Here is a 20,198-nt window from a genome sequence, read left to right as displayed (position 1 = left end):
ACGTTCCAATGGCGTGGCCGAGTCTACTCAGAGGACAATCACTGTTTACTTCCCCACAAAGTGGCATGCATATTGTCAACCCCCAGATGCATCATGGGCTAATTAACCCCCAACGTGGATTTGAACTCGCAAACTTTCTGCCTGCGAACCGCTCGCTCGACTGCTGTGCTGTCTGTCTGAAATTTAGTTCGGGGTTAGGGACTTTGTTTGGGTTAGGGTCAGGGCAAATATAAGATTTAGAGTCACGGTTAAGGTTATGATCAGGGCAAGTTATGGCCATATGATTGGAGTTAAATTAGGGTCAAAGTTAGGATTAACATAAGGGGTTATTATTGTCATGGTTCAGGTGAGGGTTAAGGGTTAGGTTATGGTTAAGGTTAAGCTAGGGTCAGGGTGATATGGTTTTTGTGTCAGGATTATGTTTAGTAACATGGTTATTTACAGATATGGTGTTGTTTAGGGGTAATGTTTAAGGGTTATATTTGAGGGTTAAGTTTAAGGGTTAGGTTTGAGGGTTGGGGTTCAAGGGTTAGGTTTGAGGGTTAGGTTTAAGAGTTATGTTTAAAAGTTAAGTTTTAGGTGTTAGGTTTAATGGTTAGGTTTCTGAGTTATGTTTAAGGGTTAAGTTTTAGGTTGTAGGTTTGAGAGTTAGGTTTGAGGGTTAGGTGTAAGCATTAGGTTTAAGGGTTACATTTTAGGTGTTAGGTTTAAGGGTTAGGTTTGTGAGTTATGTTTAAGGGTTACATTTTAGGTGTTAGGTTTAAGGGTTAGGTTTGAGGGTTAGGTTTAAGGGTTAGGTTTCAGGGGTTTAGTGTAAAGGTTTGGTTTGGAACGAGGATTAGAGGTCAGGCAAAGTGTCTCTGACACCCCTGAGTTCACATCCTGGTCGTGGCTCAACTAAGCCTCTTTGAATCACCTCTCGAAGGTGGATAGAATAAGAACCGAGTTTCCTTGTGAGTGGACTCGGCCCCAGTCATACTAATGTGGAATTGCTACCACACAGCCACTCAAGTCAGTTGATGGCTCTGAGCCAGTGGTAGACATTCCTAATCCCTTATGGCAGGGACCATCTCTGCGGAGATGGAGCGGTGAGAGCAGTCCATGCACAGGACCGAGCCGGATGACAGCGAGAGGGTTGGCGACAGCGGTGGGGAGGTCTTCATCCAGCAGTGTATAGACAATGGTCGATGATGGTGGTAGTGGAAATGACCGTTGTAAATAAATAAATATATGCTGTACGTGCATAAAACCATCGACCTCTATCAATGCTGCTGACGGGGGACAGAATATCTGTTCCGATGTGAGCCTGGCAGACAATCATTCCTGAAATGTTCAGGGTGGGTTTGGAAATAGCTTTCGCTCTGCCCCGTATTTATAGTCCCTGTTAGCAATGCCATGGGCGACGAGCTACCTCTTTTCGAGGGTTGTACACAGCAAGCACGCACAGAGTAAAAAAACAACAACAAAAAAGGCGAATATTGAGAGGTTACTTGACAGATGCTGTTAGCGAGCACCTATTACGGCCGGCACAACAAACGAGCAGTTGGTGCGGCCAGTATCACTCACACACACACGTGCAACAACAGATGGCGTTCGACACAGCGTGGCAATGACAACAGCCGTAATGGTTGTGCCAGACTAGGTACACTTTAGTCTGCGTGAAGGGGTGACGGCTGCCTGTTAGCTCACAGGACAGACCGGCTGACGGAGTTGCCTGACAGACGTGCGGGTCTCTATGCATTCACCGCCGTCCCCGCTTGCTGCGTTTGGGTCGCCAGCAGCCTGCAGGTGCACCTAGCCTGGCACTGTCCGGTAGCGTCCTTCACGAGCCTACTCCACAGCGGCCGATCTTGACACCACCGGTACCAGTCATCGGCAAGTCCACTCAGCTCCACTCTTCCTCCTGTGCTGCACCAGGCACCACGCCTCTTATGTAATCTGCCCTGCTCTCGTGTAGCCCTCCTCTATCCGTCCAAACAGGAGCTCCTTACAGGTCATGGTTAAGGTGGCTTCATCCAAGGCGCGGGCGCTCCCCAATCCACAATCACATGCGGGATTCGCTCTCAATTTTCACAACTTGCAAAAAAAATCCCCAAAAATCAGGGGGCCCAGATGGAAAATGTGGGATGAGTTCGACTTGTTTTGTTTAATTTCGGATTGATCCGGAAATCGGAAGTGATAGCCATCACCGATGTTGGCCGTGAGCGAGAATGGAACTCGGGTTGGCCAGGTTCATACGCTAATCACTGCACCGCCGCTCCCCACACATATACAAAGGCTAAGATCCCCCACCCCCCAAGTAGCCTTTAAATTGATGTTTGGGGCAAGTGCTGTTAGCGGGCACCTATTTGGCATACGCCCAGGGACATACACAATGAGTTGGCTGCTGCCTTTAGGCATGTCACGAGTATTCATGAAGCCTCCGAGGAGAAAATTTTAAACCAGCCGAAAATAAACACAGTAAAGGGCGCATGCACAAAAAACAAAACGTCACACAATGGCGCGCATGTAAGCACAATAAACAGGCTAGGCCAATTGAAGAAACCATAAATAGTAAATGAGTTGGCACAATTTGACAGTTGTGTAAACATGTGGTGTATTCAGGGTTGTAGATTATAATAATAAAAACATCCAGACCTTTTGTAAATCCACTGCTGGATGAAGGCCTTCCCACGCTGTATGGGTGGCGTGGGTTGTTTGACCATACTTCACTATTCTGGTCAGTGTGAGTCGATGAAGTGCATTCCTGGGATGGGGGGGGGGTCAGGGATAAGGGAAGGACGGTGGGCCAGTACCATTTCGGATATCACTCGCCACTGATGTGAGCCGTGGCCATCAATTGTACTCAGGCTACTGGGTTTGAAGTGCATTGCAGAGACCACTCCTCAAACATGACCAAAAGAGTCTTCCCGTGTTCCTGGGGTTATTGCTGTTTTGTTATCAATGAGCGCCCCCTCCCACAGAGGCACAGAACCAACATTATAGCCCTGACAGACCACTGCTCCAACCTTATCTTATTGTTATTTTCTTTGAACCTATCTACGTGACTTTACCGAAAGACCCAAAGAATATGAACACTGCTCCACCTCTTCCACCAAATATGCAAGAGAAATATCTGAGTGGGTAATACAAGCCACGTGTTTGACTGTGGTGCAGTAGACGACCTGCGTGTAGCTCGAGCCCGGTGGCTATGAGATGTTAACTCCCTCGCCTGGTACACAGGAGGTCGTGGGTTCGATCCCGACCTGATGCCTGCTGCTGTATATTTGGAGTTTGCGTGTCTCTCTCTCTCAACATCATCACGGTGGCTATGAGATGTTAACTCCCTCGCCTGGTACACAGGAGGTCGTGGGTTCGATCCCGACCCTGACGACGCCTGCTGCTGTATATTTGGAGTTTGCGCGTCTTTCTCTCTCTCCCCATTGTCACGTAGATTTTTCTCCAGGTCCTCTGGAGTTTCCCCTCTCCATTTATAAAACCAACGTGTTTAGGGTGTTACGATACATTTCCAAATGATAAGCCACTTCGTTGGGCTATCATTTGTGGCCAGGTCGCTTCTGAAAAGTAGCCATATAGCTCAGAGCGCCTTACCTGGTAAAATAAAAACATATTTTAGTTTAGTTATTAGGCGCGTGCCAGCCTTCAAAGTGTGTTCAAGGCTCTACGGGGTATCTTTATCTTAGTTCTATTTTTATATAATTAAACAATAGTTGGTGATGCTACTAAGTTGGCAGCGTTACACAAGCGCATAGCAAAACACTCAACACCTAAGTAAACAACACTGTCTTAATATAACACATATAGACAGAGGCCAGACGTCGTCTGGATCTGAAGACCCCTTCACTTATGATTTTAGTTCAAACTCCAAAGATGATTGAAAAATCATCATCATCATTATCACCACCACCATCATCGTCAGCTCCACCTCCACTCCATCCTCATCATCACAAACAAGAACATCCTCATCATCACAAACAACATCATCATCATCACCATCACAAACAACATCACCATGACTAACTACAGTAGCACTCTTATTATAATCACACTATCACCATCATCCTCATTATCAACTCCACATCATCACCACCATCGTTAACTGCAGTAACACCATCATCGTCATCACACTACCATCAGCACCATCATCATCACCATCTTCCTTCCGATATTAGATCGCCACTGGAGCTGTGCACTTTTACATCTCGATGGAAAACGAATTTCTTTAGAACTGCTTTTTGTATGTTTCGTTTGTTGTCCTTTCCTCGCACCTCCGATTAGCAGGGTTGGCTATACACACACACATACACACACATCACACACATACACACACATACACACACATACATACACACACATACACACACATACACACACATACACACACACATACACACACATACATACACACATACACACACATACACACACATACACACACACACATACACACACATACATACACACATACATACACACACATCACACACATACACACACATACAACCACATACATACACACACATACATCACACACATACATCACACACATACACACACATACACACACATACACACACATACACCACACACATACACACACATACATACACACACATACACACACATACATCACACACATACATCACACACATACACACACATACATAACACACATACATACACACACACATACACACACATACACACACACATACACCACACACATACACATACATACACACACATACATCACACACATACATACACATACACACACATACACACACACATACACCACACACATACACACACATACATACACACACATACATACACACATACACACACGTCACACACATACACACACATACATACACACACATACATCACACACATACACAATCATACATACATACACATACACCACACACATACACACACATCACACACATACACACACACATACACCACACACATACACACACATACATACACACACATACATACACACATACACACACGTCACACACATACACACACATACATCACACACATACACACACACACATACACACACACATACATACACATACACCACACACATACACACACATCACACACACATACACACATACACCACACACATACACCACACACAACAACAACCGCCATTCGCCACTAAGTGGCGGTGACGTCACCACGACGCTTGTGCCAGGCTATGTGCACCCTGAGGCCACGTGAAGTGTCGAACGCCCGCTGGCAGGAGGTCACGGGGCAGATCCAGGTGCCACGGGTCGACTGACTGAGATGACTGGCTGATGCACCACCTGTGCCCCCTACTGTGCCAACCTGCTGTGCTTTAGCCACCCGGCGCTCCGCTCGCTGTTGTGAGCGTCGCTCCTCCGCCCTCAGTTGTTGTTGGAGGGCGACTACCTCCAACTGCCCAGTAGCATCCTTCACGAGCCTCCTCCACAGAGGTCGATCTTGACACCGCTGGTACCAGTCATCGGCAAGTCCACTCAGCTCCACGTCCTCCCGTACCACATCACTCCATCTCTTCTCTAGCCCGTGCCGCGCCCGCTTAGCCCCCTCAATCCGGCCGAACAAAAGCTGTTTCGGCATGCGTTGGCTGGGCATGCGGGCTACATGACCCAGCCATCGCAGCCTTGCCCGCCGGAGGAGCTCACCGATGGGACCTTGCCCAGATCTTTCAAGGATTTGTGAGCTCCTCACACAATCCAGTCTGGTTAAACCCAGGATGGATCGTAGGCAGGCCAGCCTAAATGTTTCTAACCGGCGAAGATGTTCCATTAGGGGGGTCCACGTTTCGCAAGCGTAGAGAAGGGAGGGAATGACCGTGGCCGAGAAGACCTGAAGCTTAGTGCGGAGCGACAGACCAGGTAGCTTCCACACAGCGTTACGCAACCGATGAAAATATATTGCCGCTCGACTGATTCGGAGTGAGATCTCTGCTGTTAAACTGGAGCCAGTCATAAGCACACTACCCAGGTATGGGAAACTCTCCACTCTCACCACAATTGCCCCATCACCGATTGGGAGTTGTGGGGGTGGAGTGTCCGATGGTACAAAATACCCAGGCATCACACACATACACACACACATACATCACACACACATACATCACACACATACATCACACACATACACCACACATACACCACACACATACACCACACACATACATCACACACATACACCACACACATACACACATACATCACACACATACATCACACACATACACACACACATACACCACACACATATACACACACATACATCACACACATACACACAACATCACACACATACACCACACATACACCACACACATACACACAACATCACACACACATACACACACACATACACCACACACATACACACACACATACATCACACACACATACACCACACACATACACCACACACATACACACACACATACACCACACACATACATCACACACATACACCACACACATACACACATACATCGCACACACACACACATACATCACACACATACACACACACATACATCACACACATACACATCACACACATACATCACACACATACACCACACATACACCACACACATGCACCACACACATACATCACACACACACATCACAAAAAGACAAAGATCCCCCATATAGCCTGTAACAGACTGTAAGGGCAAGTGCTGTTAGCGAGCACCTATGAAGGCCGGAACGGTACACGAGGGGGTGGGTGGCCAGCACCACGCCCGACCGCCTTTGTCTCCCTAGTGGCGATGTTTACACACCGCACCAGGTACTCATTTGAGGCTGAGTCAACCTAGGGGAGGCCCGGGACCGGTTCAGATAATCGTCACTGGTCTTGGCCGTGAGCGGGAATCGAACCCGGGTCGCCAGGTTCATAGCGCAGCGCGCTAACCGCTACACTATCGCACACATCACACACATATACACACACACATACATCACACACATACACACATACATCACACACATACACACACATACACACACACATACACACACATACACACACACATACATCACACACATACACACAACATCACACACATACACCACACATACACCACACACATACACCACACACATACATCACACACATACACCACACACATACACACACACATACATCACACACATACACCACACACATACACCACACACATATACACACACATACATCACACACATACATCAAACAACATACACACATACACCACACACATACACCACACACATACACACATCAACAACAACAACAACAACCGCCATTCGCCACTAAGTGGCGGTGACGTCACCACGACGCTTGTGCCAGGCTATGTGCACCCTGAGGCCACGTGAAGTGTCGAACGCCCGCTGGCAGGAGGTCACGGGGCAGACCCAGGTGCCACGGGTCGACTGACTGAGATGACTGGCTGATGCACCACCTGTGCCCCCTACTGTGCCAACCTGCTGTGCTTTAGCCACCCGGCGCTCCGCTCGCTGTTGTGAGCGTCGCTCCTCCGCCCTCCTTTGTTGTTGGAGGGCGACTGCCTCCAACTGCCCAGTAGCATCCTTCACGAGCCTCCTCCACAGAGGCCGATCTTGACACCGCTGGTACCAGTCATCGGCAAGTCCACTCAGCTCCACGTCCTCCTGTACCACATCACTCCATCTCCTCTCTAGCCCGTGCCGCGCCCGCTTAGCCCCCTCAATCCGGCCAAACAAAAGCTGTTTCGGCATGCGGTGGCTGGGCATGCGGGCAACATGACCCAGCCATCGCAGCCTTGCCTGCCGGAGGAGCTCACCGATGGGACCCTGCCCAGATCTTTCAAGGATTTGTGAGCTCCTCACACAATCCAGTCTGGTTAAACCCAGGATGGATCGTAGGCAGGCCAGCCTAAATGTTTCTAACCGGCGAAGATGTTCCATTAGGGGGGTCCACGTTTCGCAAGCGTAGAGAAGGGAGGGAATGACCGTGGCCGAGAAGACCTGAAGCTTAGTGCGGAGCGACAGACCAGGTAGCTTCCACACAGCGTTACGCAACCGATGAAAAGATATTGCCGCTCGACTGATTCGGAGTGAGACCTCTGCTGTTAAACTGGAGCCAGTCATAAGCACACTGCCCAGGTATGGGAAACTCTCCACTCTCTCCACAACTGCCCCATCACCGATTGGGAGTTGTGGGGGTGGAGTGTCCGATGGTACAAAATACCCAGGCAGGTGCTTAGTTTTGGTGGGGCTGATGGTAAGGCCCCACCTCTTAGTGGCACGCTCCAGTCTCAGCAGCAGCGTCTCCAACTCCTCCTCTGACTGAGCAGCTATTACCAAGTCATCAGCATACATAACGTGGTTGAGCAATAGGGAGCCATCCCTTGACCGCACCCGGGCATCGATTAGCCTCCCATTATATCTGTACCATATGGAGATTCCCCCGGTACAGCTATTGAAGGCTTCACGAACTACGTGGTCAAAATAGATGTTAAATAATGTGGGAGCCAGAGGACATCCCTGTTGCACCCCAAGGTGTACAGGGAATGGCTCTGACTCCCGGCCACGTAGTTTTACCCGGGCCCGCTCACCATCATGAAGGTCCTTAATGATCGTGAGCAGAGGGTCAGGTACTCCAAAAGCACGAAGAACGACCCAGAGCCCAGGCCTACTGATGGTATCATAGGCCTTGACCAGGTCAATAAAGCAGAGATGTAGGTCTTGTTGGAATTCCCTACACCTCTGCTGTAGCAGACGGACAGAAAATATGGCATCTGTGCAGGACCGCCCTTTCCTGAAACCGCATTGGGGCTCCGCAAGCCTCTCCTCAGCGTGCCTGGCAAGGCGATGCTGAATAATCCTTGCCAGGAGCTTTCCCGGCACACTGAGGAGTGAGATGCCCCTGTAGTTGTTACAGTCTGTGCGGTCCCCCTTCTTAAAAAGGGGGACCACCAGGGCATCCTTTCAATCCTGCGGAACCCGTCCAGTGGTCCAGACTGTTGTTATGATGTCATATAGGGCAGTCTGTGCACAAACGCCACCCTCCCTCAGCATTTCGCTTGGGAGATCATCTCTGCCCGCTGCCTTTCCTGGTCTCAGACTCCGGATCGCCTTCAATACTTCCTCAGCAGATGGCACCTCAGCCAGCCACTCACAGGGGGTGACTCCATCCAATATTTGAGGCACCGCAGCCTCAGCAGGGTCATCCTCACTTTGTGCCACGATGTTTTCCTGGTTGAGGGATTTTCCCTCCCCCAGGACCTCACAGAAATGCTCAGCAAATCTGCGAACCTGTTCCTGGGGGTCGGAAATTGGATCACCGTTTTTTCCCCTAATGATGGTAATAGGTGTGGCGCTGCAGGTTACTTTTTTGATGGAGTTAAATAGAGATTTGTGATCACGGGCCACTGAGGCAGACTCCATCTCCTCAGCAACCCGCGACCACCACCCATCCTTGCAGCGCCTCACGGCTCTCCGAACCTCCGAGCGAAGGCTGCGGTAAGCCTCCTCATTCTCTGACGTGGGATTCTGTAGCTGATGACAGTGGGCCTGTCGCTTTTTCTCAACCATCGTGAACAACTCCTCTGTCATCCAGGGTGTCTGGGGAGGTCTGGACCGCGTACCCAAAGCAGCCATTGCAGCTGCATGAGTCACAGTCCTAAACCTCGCCCATTTACCCTCGACATCAGGAGGAGTCGGGGACGATGCCAATCCCAGCCGCAAGCGATGATGAAATTCTCGCTTGCAACTTTCATCAGATAACTGAGACCAGGCCACTTTAGGTTGGAATGGGGTCCTGGGTGTACACCCACCACCGGAGTGGAAGAATGGCAGGCGCATCTTACAGATGACTAGTCGATGGTCAGAGGGCAGATCGGCTCCACGGTAGGTCCTGGTGTCAAGGACATGGGCTCGCATTCGCTGGTCCGTCACTATGTAGTCCAGCAGATGTTCTTGCTTGGACCCGGCATGCATCCATGATGTTGTGTGGATGCGCCGATGCCGGAACAGCGTGTTGGTAATTACAAGCCCATGGGCTGCACAAAAATCTAGCAGCCTCCTACCGTTGTTATTGAGCTGATCTGGCCCATGCCCTCCAATCACTCCAGACCAGGTGCCAGTATCATGACCAACTCGGGCATTGAAGTCACCCAACATGATGACTCTATCCCGAGGGGCCACTTTAGCCAGCACCTGTGACAGGAGGTCATAGAAGGCATCTGACTCATCGGCTTTGCCTGCATCCCTCCACGGATGTTCATCTTCGGTGGGGGCATAAGTAACCACGACCACCATTCCTCGCCTCCGGTTGATGGGAAGGCGAGCCCAAAGTAGCCTGGGGCTTACAACTTCCCACACCTCACCGCCACGCTCCCACGCCCCCTTCATTATTTTGTTCAAAAGAAGACCCACACCCTGTTGTTTGGCAGTCTGCTGCCCCGAGTAGAGGACTGTCCACCCCTCATGGTGGCAGGAGCCAGAGCCGGTCCACCGGACCTCCTGAATGCCGCATAGATCCAGGCGGTACCGGTCCAGCTCCCGACAGAAGAGTGGCAGCCTCTCCTCTGCAGTGAGCGTTCGAACATTCCACGTGGCCAACCGTAGTGGCTTTTCGTTGTTTCTGGAGTAGCCCCGAGGGTAGGTATTCAATCTCCTGGCTCCGCCAATTGGGGTTTGGCCAGGAGACGTCATAGACGCCTGGCCCCCCGGGGCCTCCGGCACAAGCTTAGTTGTTACATATTTCAGTTTAATTCGTAGTTTCGTGGTAATTAATTGAAGGTGGAGGGGTTACCAGCCCCTCGCACCCGTCCAGAGCCCCCGTTTAGCCCCTGTGGTGGACACATATGCCATGAGGGGAGGAGCCAATCAAAATTGGATCTCCCCCCACAGCGCTGTCCACGACAGAGTTGCCCGTCCGGCACCGCGAGGAGGTAGGGGGTTGTTTTGCCGGACATACACACATCACACATACACACACACACATCACACACATACATCACACACACACACATACACCACACACACACATCACACACACGATGCTGGTTTTTCTCTTTGCCTGCGTTCATCGTGCGCTCGGAGTGAGTGTGCTGCTGATTTTGGGATGGCTCCTCCTCTTCAGCACCGCGGTGTTCACGCAACGGCGCTGCGTGCGTAGTTCGCACAGAGAACCCCACTACAGTCACGTGGCATTCGGGCTAAGTGCTGTTTGCAAGCGCCTATTAAAATTACGTTGGTGGTAGGGGGGGTCAGCACTAGGCTTGGCCGCCTTTGTCTCCCCGGTGCGGATGTTTTTTTTACACAGAATCAGAAGCGTTATTTATCCCGGTGAAATCCGATGAACTATAAAGCTCTTTTTAAAAACATGTCCAGTAGGGGCTGGTCAGAAAGTTACAACAACAAACAATACAAAAGTAAAAACGATTGGAGTGCAAAGTACAGAGAAGGTAAGCGAATCACTGTGCCAGGTACTTAATTAAGGTTAGTTCGAGCGAGATATTAGACGTAGGTGGGAACCGAACTGGGGTTTCTGGGCTTGTAGTGCAATACCCTAACCACTACACCACCGCTTCACAAACAACAATAACAGCTGCCATTCACCACTAAGTTGTAGTGACATCTCCACGGCGCTTGTGCCAAGCTAGGTGCACTTTGAGGCCACATGAAGTGTCGAAGGCTCTCTGGCAAGAGGTCACGGGACAGACCCAGGTGTCATGGGTTGACTGACTGATTTCTCTAATTTCTCCAGGATAAATGAACATTCTCATTCTGATTCTGACTTAGATGCCTGGCAGATACACCACCTGTGATGCCTGCTGCGTCAAATTGCTGCATTTTATCCGCCCGGTGCCCCACTCGTTGTTGTGAGCGTCGCTTCCCTGCCCTCCGCTGTTGTTGGAAGGCGACTGCCTCCAACTGCCCTGGAGCGTCCTCCACAAACAGACACACGTACACACACACACACATATCACATCTGCGCGTGTACATGTACAAACACAGAACCCAAGCTTCAAGTTGATTTTGTTTAAACAGGTGGGAAATTCATTAGGCCAGGATGGGTCTCATTTCCAAGAGTGACCTGGGGACATTAATCTGCTAGGAGGCGGCGGCGAGGATCGCTATGTGTTGTCCCAATTGGCTCTGGACCCACAAAGTGGCCTGTGTCTCGTGCACGCAAACACACAGGCGTGCCCACAGGCGCGCCCACGCCTACACGAGGCTCGCTTCTCAAAGCAGTGGAAATACGCGACTGGTTCTCCAAACAACTGCCCTTTCATTGATCCACGCGAAGCCAGCGGAAATCAGTCTCGAGACGTATTCATAAGGTCCGTGAGTTCATATCCTGGCCCCGTTTCAACTCAGCCCATCATCATCATCCGCATGAGGTCAGATTCCCACCTTGTGATAAGCCAAATAGTGATCGTACGGAAAGAGTGGGGCCAGCCGTAGCCGCTGTGACATTTCCACTCCTGGCTCAGTGGTAGTGCCATAGAAGCAAAAGTTCAAGGCCCCAAGAGGCTCAAGCGCAAACATCTGGGTTCATGCTATCTCGTGTCTTCTCTCACTACAGGTACACATCGACATCTCTCATCTCACGACCCCTCTATGTTGCCTCAATCACTCTTCTCTCAGCCACGCCATCCCTATCTCTTTGTCCGCATATCTTCTACGCATGCCACTATATGGTATCTGCTGTCTCTATCTCGTCCGTCGTGTCATTACACCTCGATTCTCTCAACACTTTCTTTCATCTCACTTGGAGTCTATAAATTAACAAGAGGAGGACAAAATCGTTCCCGCTTAGGGTCCCAATTGGGATAGCACCACTGCAGAGATGAGTGTCTTGCGAGGAATTTAAAAAGTAGTTGCTATAGACGGGTAAAGATACATTGTAGGGTGGGCAAGGTGGCTCTGCAGTGACACTTGTGCCTCACAGAGAGAAGGGCCTGAGTTCGATTCCGCACTCGGGAGAATTTCTGTGTGGAGTTTGTGTGTTCTCCCCGTGCTCTGCACAGTGTGAGTGGGTGTGTGTGTGGAGTTTGTGTGTTCTCCCCCTGTTCTGCACAGTGTGAGTGAGTGTGTGAGTGTGTGTGTGTGGAGTTTGTGTGATCTCTCCCTGTTCTGTATAGTGTGAGTGAGTGGGTGTGTGTGTGTGGAGTTTGTGTGTTCTCTCCCTAGTGTTCACAGTGTGAGTGAGTGGGTGAGTGTGTGTGTGGAGTTTGTGTGTTCTCCCCCCTAGTGTGCACAGTGTGAGTGAGTGGGTGAGTGTGTGTTCAGTTTGTGTGTTCTCTCCGTTCTGCACAGGTTGAGTGAGTGGGTGAGTGTGTGTGTGGAGTTTGTGTGTTCTCACCCTGGTGTGCACAGGGTGAGTGGGTGAGTGTGTGGAGTTTGTGTGTTCTCACCCTGGTGTGCACAGTGTGAGTGAGTGGGTGAGTGTGTGTGTGGAGTTTGTGTGTTCTCCCCCTAGTGTACAAATTGTGAGTGAGTGAGTGTGTGGAGTTTGTGTGTTCCCCCCCTGTTCTGCACAGTGTGAGTGAGTGGGTGAGTGTGTGTGTGGAGTTTGTGTGTTCTCACCCTGTTCTGCACAGTGTGAGTGAGTGGGTGTGTGTGTGGAGTTTGTGTGATCTCTCCCTGTTCTGCACAGTGTGAGTGAGTGGGTGAGTGAGTGTGTGGAGTTTGTGTGTTCTCACCCTAGTGTGCACAGTGTGAGTGAGTGGGTCTGTGTGTGGAGTTTGTGTGATCTCTCCCTGTTCTGCACAGGGTGAGTGAGTGGGTGAGTGTGTGTGTGTGGAGTTTGTGTGTTCTCACCCCTGGTGTGCACAGGGTGAGTGAGTGGGTGTGTGTGGAGTTTGTGTGTTCTCCCCCCTAGTGTGCACAGGTTGAGTGAGTGGGTGAGTGTGTGTGTGGAGTTTGTGTGTTCTCCCCCTGTTCTGCACAGTGTGAGTGAGTGGGTGAGTGTGTGTGTGGAGTTTGTGTGTTCTCCCCCTTGGTCTGCATGGGTTTCCTCTGGATTCTCAGCTTCCCTCTCTCCCATAGCTAACAATTCACAAACACTGTAAACAGTATTGGCCAAACATCCCAATCCAGAATAATTCCCTGCAAATTACTCAATTAGGGTTACACATAGCAACATTTAAAAGTTGGCAAGATTCACCTGAAAAAAAAAAACTTAAAACCCAGTGAGGCTTTCCTGGGTAAACAAGCAATATAACAAATAATAACAATAAAGATATACCCGTGGAGCTTAAAGAATGTCTGTCTAAAACACACCACGCGTAGACATACGCTGCAAGAACGAGGACCATTCTTCACTCGATATCATCGCCCTGGTAGGGATGGAAGGAGAGAAGATGCACAAGCGGCTGGAATGAGAGTAAATGAAAACTCGGTGGAGGGAGAGAAAAGCAAATAAAACCCCCAAGATGATGTCAAGCGAAATGACGAAATATCACGAAACACGACAAAATATGACGGGCACACACGGGAGGAGAAGTTTCGAACAGCTCAGGAAGGACAGCACAGACAAGACCACCACAGCGAGGAAGGTGTCTCGGCGTGGTGGTTGTTGGTTGTTGGTGGTTGTTGGTGGTGGTTGTTGTTGTTGTTGGTTGTTGGTGGTTGTTGGTGGTTGTTGTTGGTTGTTGGTGGTTGTTGTTGGTTAGTTGTTGTTAGTGGTTGTTGTTGTTGGTTGTTGGTGGTTGTTGGTGGTGGTTGTTGTTGGTGGTTGTTGGTGGTTGTTGTTGTTGGTGGTTATTGTTGGTTGTTGTTGGTTGTTGGTGGTGGTTGTTGGTGCTTGTTGGTGGTGGTTGTTGTTGGTTGTTGGTGGTTGTTGGTTGTTGTTGTTGGGCCACAGCCAGACACCAGGCTGTATGTAGCCACTCCTTCCACAGTGTTTATGGGTGACATGGCCTGAGCCTCATCTGTAGCTTACTAATCAACAAATCATTCAGGGTCCCACTGCCCTGTCGAGGGTAGGGTTGCCACCCCTTCAGCCCAAACCAAATCCAATCGACGCTAGGTCTATTATAACAAATACAACTCTGCAGTATATGTGATAACGTTCAGCAGAATTCCATTACCAGAGGTCTGTATAAATCGGTTCCTGCCACCCAAACACAGAATGCCAATTCCCGGAGTGCACCTGGGTCACATCCAGGTGGCAATCCTCGTTGTGGTTGCGATCGGCCTTCTTCTGGCTTGAGTAATACACAGGTTTCTCTATCTGTCAGTAGAATAAACGGATTGCCAACACTGAACAACTTCTGTACCAACACTGAATTACTTCTGTAAAAAAACTGAATTACTTCTGTACCAATACTGAATAACCTCGATTAGCACAGGGTCTCGCTTTGCGTGGTGTCCTGCTTAGCGAGGCCTGCCTGTATATATTTAGAAGCATGCGTTGATATTATTTGGATGATTATCCCGCTATGAATGTCCAAATGATGGGGCCACTTTGTTGTGCTATCAATTGTGGTAGCCAGGTCGCTTCTGAAAAATAAGTTAATGGCTCAGTGGGCTTTGCCTGGTAGGATGTGGATGGTTTAGTGTTGTATTTGTGTTTGGGTGATGTGTTTACCTTGATTGTAACTTGCACTACTGTCGAGTTTTTGCGCTGTTTGTTTTTGTAACGTTCTGACCCCGTGCCCATACTGGACATCTGTGCAAAAAACTTGATGGCTTATCAGATTCCTCCAGTATAAATATTCTGAAAAAAAAAAACCCATTCTGACACATATACAGTAAAACCTTGGATTGCGAGCATAATTCGTTCCGGAAACCTGTTTGTGGTAATCCAAAGCACTCGTATATCAAAGCACTCGTATATCAAAGCACTCGTATATCAAAGCACTCGTCATGTATCAGTTGTGATCACGTGACGCACGGCAGTACAAAGCGTGTACACGTACACTGCTCGTGTTGCAAGACACCTCGCTCGTTTATCAAATCAATATTGATTAAAATTTTTAGCTCGTCTTGCAAAACACTCGCGGACCAAGTTACTCGCAATGCAAGGTTTTGCTGTACATTTACCGCATGCGTGTGAGCGTAAGAATGGGTCCATATTCCCGAGTCTTCACGCTCAGTGGGTGATGATGGGGCGGTGTCGGCCCTTGACCTGTCGTCCTGTCTTCCCAGGAGCTGCACGGACATCGTCTGCTGCGTGCTCTTCATGGTGGTGATCGCCGCCTACATCGTCGTGGGCTTTCTCGGTGACGGTCACGCGCGGAAGCAATTTGAATTCATTCACTTTATTAATTCGTGTTGGCGGTGGTCATGATGTCCGCCGCGGACGGTGGGCTACATACGCTGTGAGAGAAGTTATACGTACACACACAGAGGCCGCGTCTCCATCTGCCAGGGGTTAAACCCAGCCAGGTGGTTTCCTGCCACACGTATAAACACTCGCTAATGGAAATTTGCCACAACATCCCATCCAATATAGGACCACAGAGCTTGGGAAATTGTCGACGCTGGCTCTGGCTACTCTCCCGCTCCTCCTTTTCATGCGCTCGCGAATAATTCTCTCCCTCTCTCTTCAATCAATCAAATCTTTATTTCTGTAGCCTTATACTCCTTGGTTCTTTCGGTAAAGTCGCGTAGGTGTAAAATAAAGTAAATCACGACGTTTCGGGTGCAACACAAGCGTTCGTCATCAGGTGGGACAACCACAGCAAGAAAGAATCGCAGCACTTCCCTACCCCCCCCCCCCTTCTCTATCTCTCCCCCCTTGCTCGTCCCCCCTCTCTTACCTACATAGCCTCTTGTTACAGCGGCCCTTTTGCCCACTTCAGCAATTGTTCCTTGCTGTGGTTGTCCCACCTGATGACGGACGCTTGTGTTGCGCCCGAAACGTCGTGATTTATTTTATTTTATACCTTACGTGACTTTACCGAAAGAACCAAAGAGTATGGATCCCTGGAGTCACGACAACTTCAAATCTAGATTCTGTAGCACTATTTCGTGCAAAATGATGCCATGCAAAGTACTGTACAGATTAAAAAAAAACAGTGAATAGACTATAAACCACACGAGTGAATGGAAGCTGCGCCTGTGTGAAACGTTCTGCAATCGTGACTTAATTACGGCACAAACTTGAACTCGTCGTCCCTTACTTGTCCTCTCAGCCTGGTTGAATGGAGATCCTCGCAAGGTCATCTACCCGACGGACAGCCAAGGGAACTACTGTGGCCGGGGCAACTACAGGTTTGGACGATGCGACAGCATGTCACCGTCAATACGCACAAAAGCTCCGTGGTGGAAGTATTCGATTAGCAGGACGGAAGCTGGGTGGAAGCAGGTGTCGGGACAAAATGTGTTCGCATATTTGCAATCACTGGACAGCATTCCTTTTTTTGCTCTCGTCATTGCCTCCACATGTTTTGGCCAATGAGTGAGTCCCCAATAGCAACACGACTTTCACGTTGGGTCATCTACGGCGGGTTAACCCCAAGCCGGTCGCTCGCTCACGCCACTGCTGCTGGTGGTCTCCACTCGAGGGAACTCTAGAGGGCCCCCGACTTTACAGGGTCAAATCTTCACTTGAAGCTTTCGTGACTGCAGGAATTCATATTACAGGGTCATTTCGCAATGCCGTGACACCCTGGCCAAACGGGCTTGAAATAGTACCCACACTTTACCCCACCAAATACAAATATTCCCCGTATAGCCTCAACAGACTGTTGGGGCAAGAGCTGTTCGCGAGCACCTATGAAGGCCGGCAATGGCACACGAGGGGGTGGGTGGACAACACCACTACGCCCGTCCGCCTTTGTCTCCCCAGTGGCGATGTTTAGACACCGCACCGGGTACTCATCTGAGGCCGAGTAGACCTATGGGAGGCCCAGGACCGGTTCAGATAATCGTCACTGGTGTCGACCGTGAGCGGGAATCGAACCCGGGTCGCCGGGTTTGTAGCACAGTGATGCTAACCACTACACTACCGCGTCCCCACCACCACCACCAGACGCGACCTGCTCATGCAACCGAACCCATTTAAGCTCCTGGGTGAGCAAAGATTCGTGCGTATTTCAGATATTCCTCAATTTGTCAACTGCCGAGCCAGGAGATCGAATTGAACCGGCGACCTCCTGGAATGCAAGTAGTGTGCGGACAGTTACGACCATGGCAGCGTCCCTGATATAATATATACGATAAAAATTACAACCTGCGCACAAATGTTCATGGGATATGAACAGCGCACGAAGCGGCTTTACGCTGGCAAAATTGCCGACCGTTAAACCACTGTGATATCACAGTGCTGTTGTTGTCCCTTTGTGCGTTCTCTCTTTTTCAGCGACAAGCCCTTCCTGCTCTACTTTGACATCTTCAAGTGTGCGGGCAGCGCCGCACTTCTCAACTTCAACTGCCCGACCACGCAGGCGAGTGGCTTCCCTTGCGGGGACGGTGGCAGCTCGGGGCTGGCGGTTCACACCTTTCTCGGTGCGATGGGCGATTTGGAAAAAAAAAATTTCGGCGACTCCGGAAGGGGGTAGCTGCTCGCTCGGTAATGATGGTCACGTTACGCTGCTCGTAGCGTAGCAGGGCGCGTCACTGCGATGTCGGGTTGCCACCGGATTTTGACCCGGGCGATCTGGTAATTAGATCTTTAAGGCGGTACCCCGGGGTACCAAATAATACAACATGGCCAAGGCAATTCAATATTTTATTTCTGGGACACTACTTTTTCCAGGAGTGTACTTAACTTATATAATTTTGACTGCTTGTGTTGTGGTGATTGCAAACATGATGCCTGAATAAAGGTGTCAGTTTTTGTGCCAGTTTAAAGGGTAAAACCTATTACTATATCTTGTTACTGGCAAAGGAGGTCTCATAGTGTACTTAACTTCGCGACTGGGGTATTAATCGATCCGAAATCAGTGCTACTCCACGTTGTCGAAACGCCAAACATTAGCATAAAAAAAATCCGTTATCGAATTTTTTCACTTTGAATAGCGCATCGTGTACAGCTCGTCGAGGTGAGTCGATTGCCGCATCGCCGACCATCAACAGACTCAACATGACTGCATCACGAACATTATGCGAGAGCCGGGGTTCTATGGTACCCCGGGGTTCTATGGTACCCCGGGGTACCACCACAAGGTTCATTTGGCGTCTGTGTTCGGGTTACGACGGTTGAATTGTACCGAGATCTGGTGCCGGTAGAGTGTTTAACTTTATTATAGTAGACGACTGAACAGTTTTGATGAGAGACCTGGCCGGGTTCGAAGTTTGGTTGTGGAATAGGTGGCAATCGTCCTGCAGCGGCATCACCAGGACACCCCTGACCATAACTCTAAATGTGTTTCCCCTCGCCCCCGCCTTCTTATCAGTAGTTTCAAGTTCATTTCGGAGAGTCGAGGACACAAAGCCTTTGTACATTTTTGCGAAAAATGAATTGGCCGTTGTTTGGCCCGCACATTCGTATCACGGACGACTTAGAATCACAAATACATGCGATGGCCATCTTACGGTATCGTACAAATTGGATCTAAATCCCACGTTGATGCTAAGGTGTCCTTCCCCTGCGATACCACCACCCGCAGTTGTCTTCTAACGCACGTGTCCCCGTCTGTTTGCACACGAGCGCAATCGTTACCGTTCGGTATAACTTGACATTTTCTCTGAGTAAATTTGCCGTGACTCGCTTTTCAAAAGTAAACCGTCCACAGTAAATAGATTTTGTTTGCGCACTATCTTTTCATTTCTTTTCGTAGCGCGGTTGTTGTTGTTGTTGTTGCTCTGATTTCTGTTTTCTTCATCCCTTTACTTGACTTTATTTCTGCGTCATTACTTTTGCCATTTTTTTGTGATCCAGGTCACTCTTACAAATGAGAATCTCGCCCTACCGTATTGACCTCTCACCTGGTCTTGACCTCTCACCTGGTCTTGACCTCTCACCTGGTCAAACAGAAATTAACTTCGAACTTGTCCTGCTACCCGATCGATGCAGATATGTGTCAAGCAGTGCCCAAGGGATTTCTGGGTGGTCAACATGATTCAGCCTCCCTCCCAAGCTTTCAACGCGGAGTACTGCCGCCCGGGGTTCAACCTGGCCACCACCAGCAAGGTCAGTGTCTCGCTCACGGTACAAGCAATGCCCCGTGTGACTGCCGTGGCTGGCTACCTCCCTCAGGCGCCTCTGAGCCGCTGGGTTTGAGTGCTGGGACTGTGTATACAATC

The 20,198-nt window shown here is 49.6% G+C and overlaps 1 protein-coding gene across 4 annotated transcripts in view; it reads left to right on the top strand.

Annotated features, from left to right (window-relative positions):
• The window catches only part of LOC116953259 (choline transporter-like protein 4), a 91,263-nt gene that overhangs the window by 32,227 nt on the left and 38,838 nt on the right, over window positions 1–20,198 (top strand). For all 4 annotated transcript variants that reach the window (XR_012947166.1, XM_032973312.2, XM_032973311.2 and 1 more), the window contains 4 exons: window positions 16,155–16,228; window positions 17,144–17,222; window positions 18,313–18,397; window positions 19,969–20,085. Coding sequence is in view for 3 of the 4 variants with exons in the window: in XM_032973312.2 (XP_032829203.1) it covers window positions 16,155–16,228; window positions 17,144–17,222; window positions 18,313–18,397; window positions 19,969–20,085 (355 nt within the window). In the remaining variant the exon portion in view is untranslated. The remainder of the gene's footprint in view (window positions 1–16,154; window positions 16,229–17,143; window positions 17,223–18,312; window positions 18,398–19,968; window positions 20,086–20,198) is intronic.

Source organism: Petromyzon marinus, chromosome 50 (assembly GCF_048934315.1).
Source record: "Petromyzon marinus isolate PM22_M1 ecotype Great Lakes invasive population chromosome 50, UKy_Petmar_22M1.pri1.0, whole genome shotgun sequence".
Classification (NCBI taxonomy): domain Eukaryota; kingdom Metazoa; phylum Chordata; class Hyperoartia; order Petromyzontiformes; family Petromyzontidae; genus Petromyzon; species Petromyzon marinus.
This window is presented reverse-complemented; position numbering and strand designations above follow the sequence as displayed.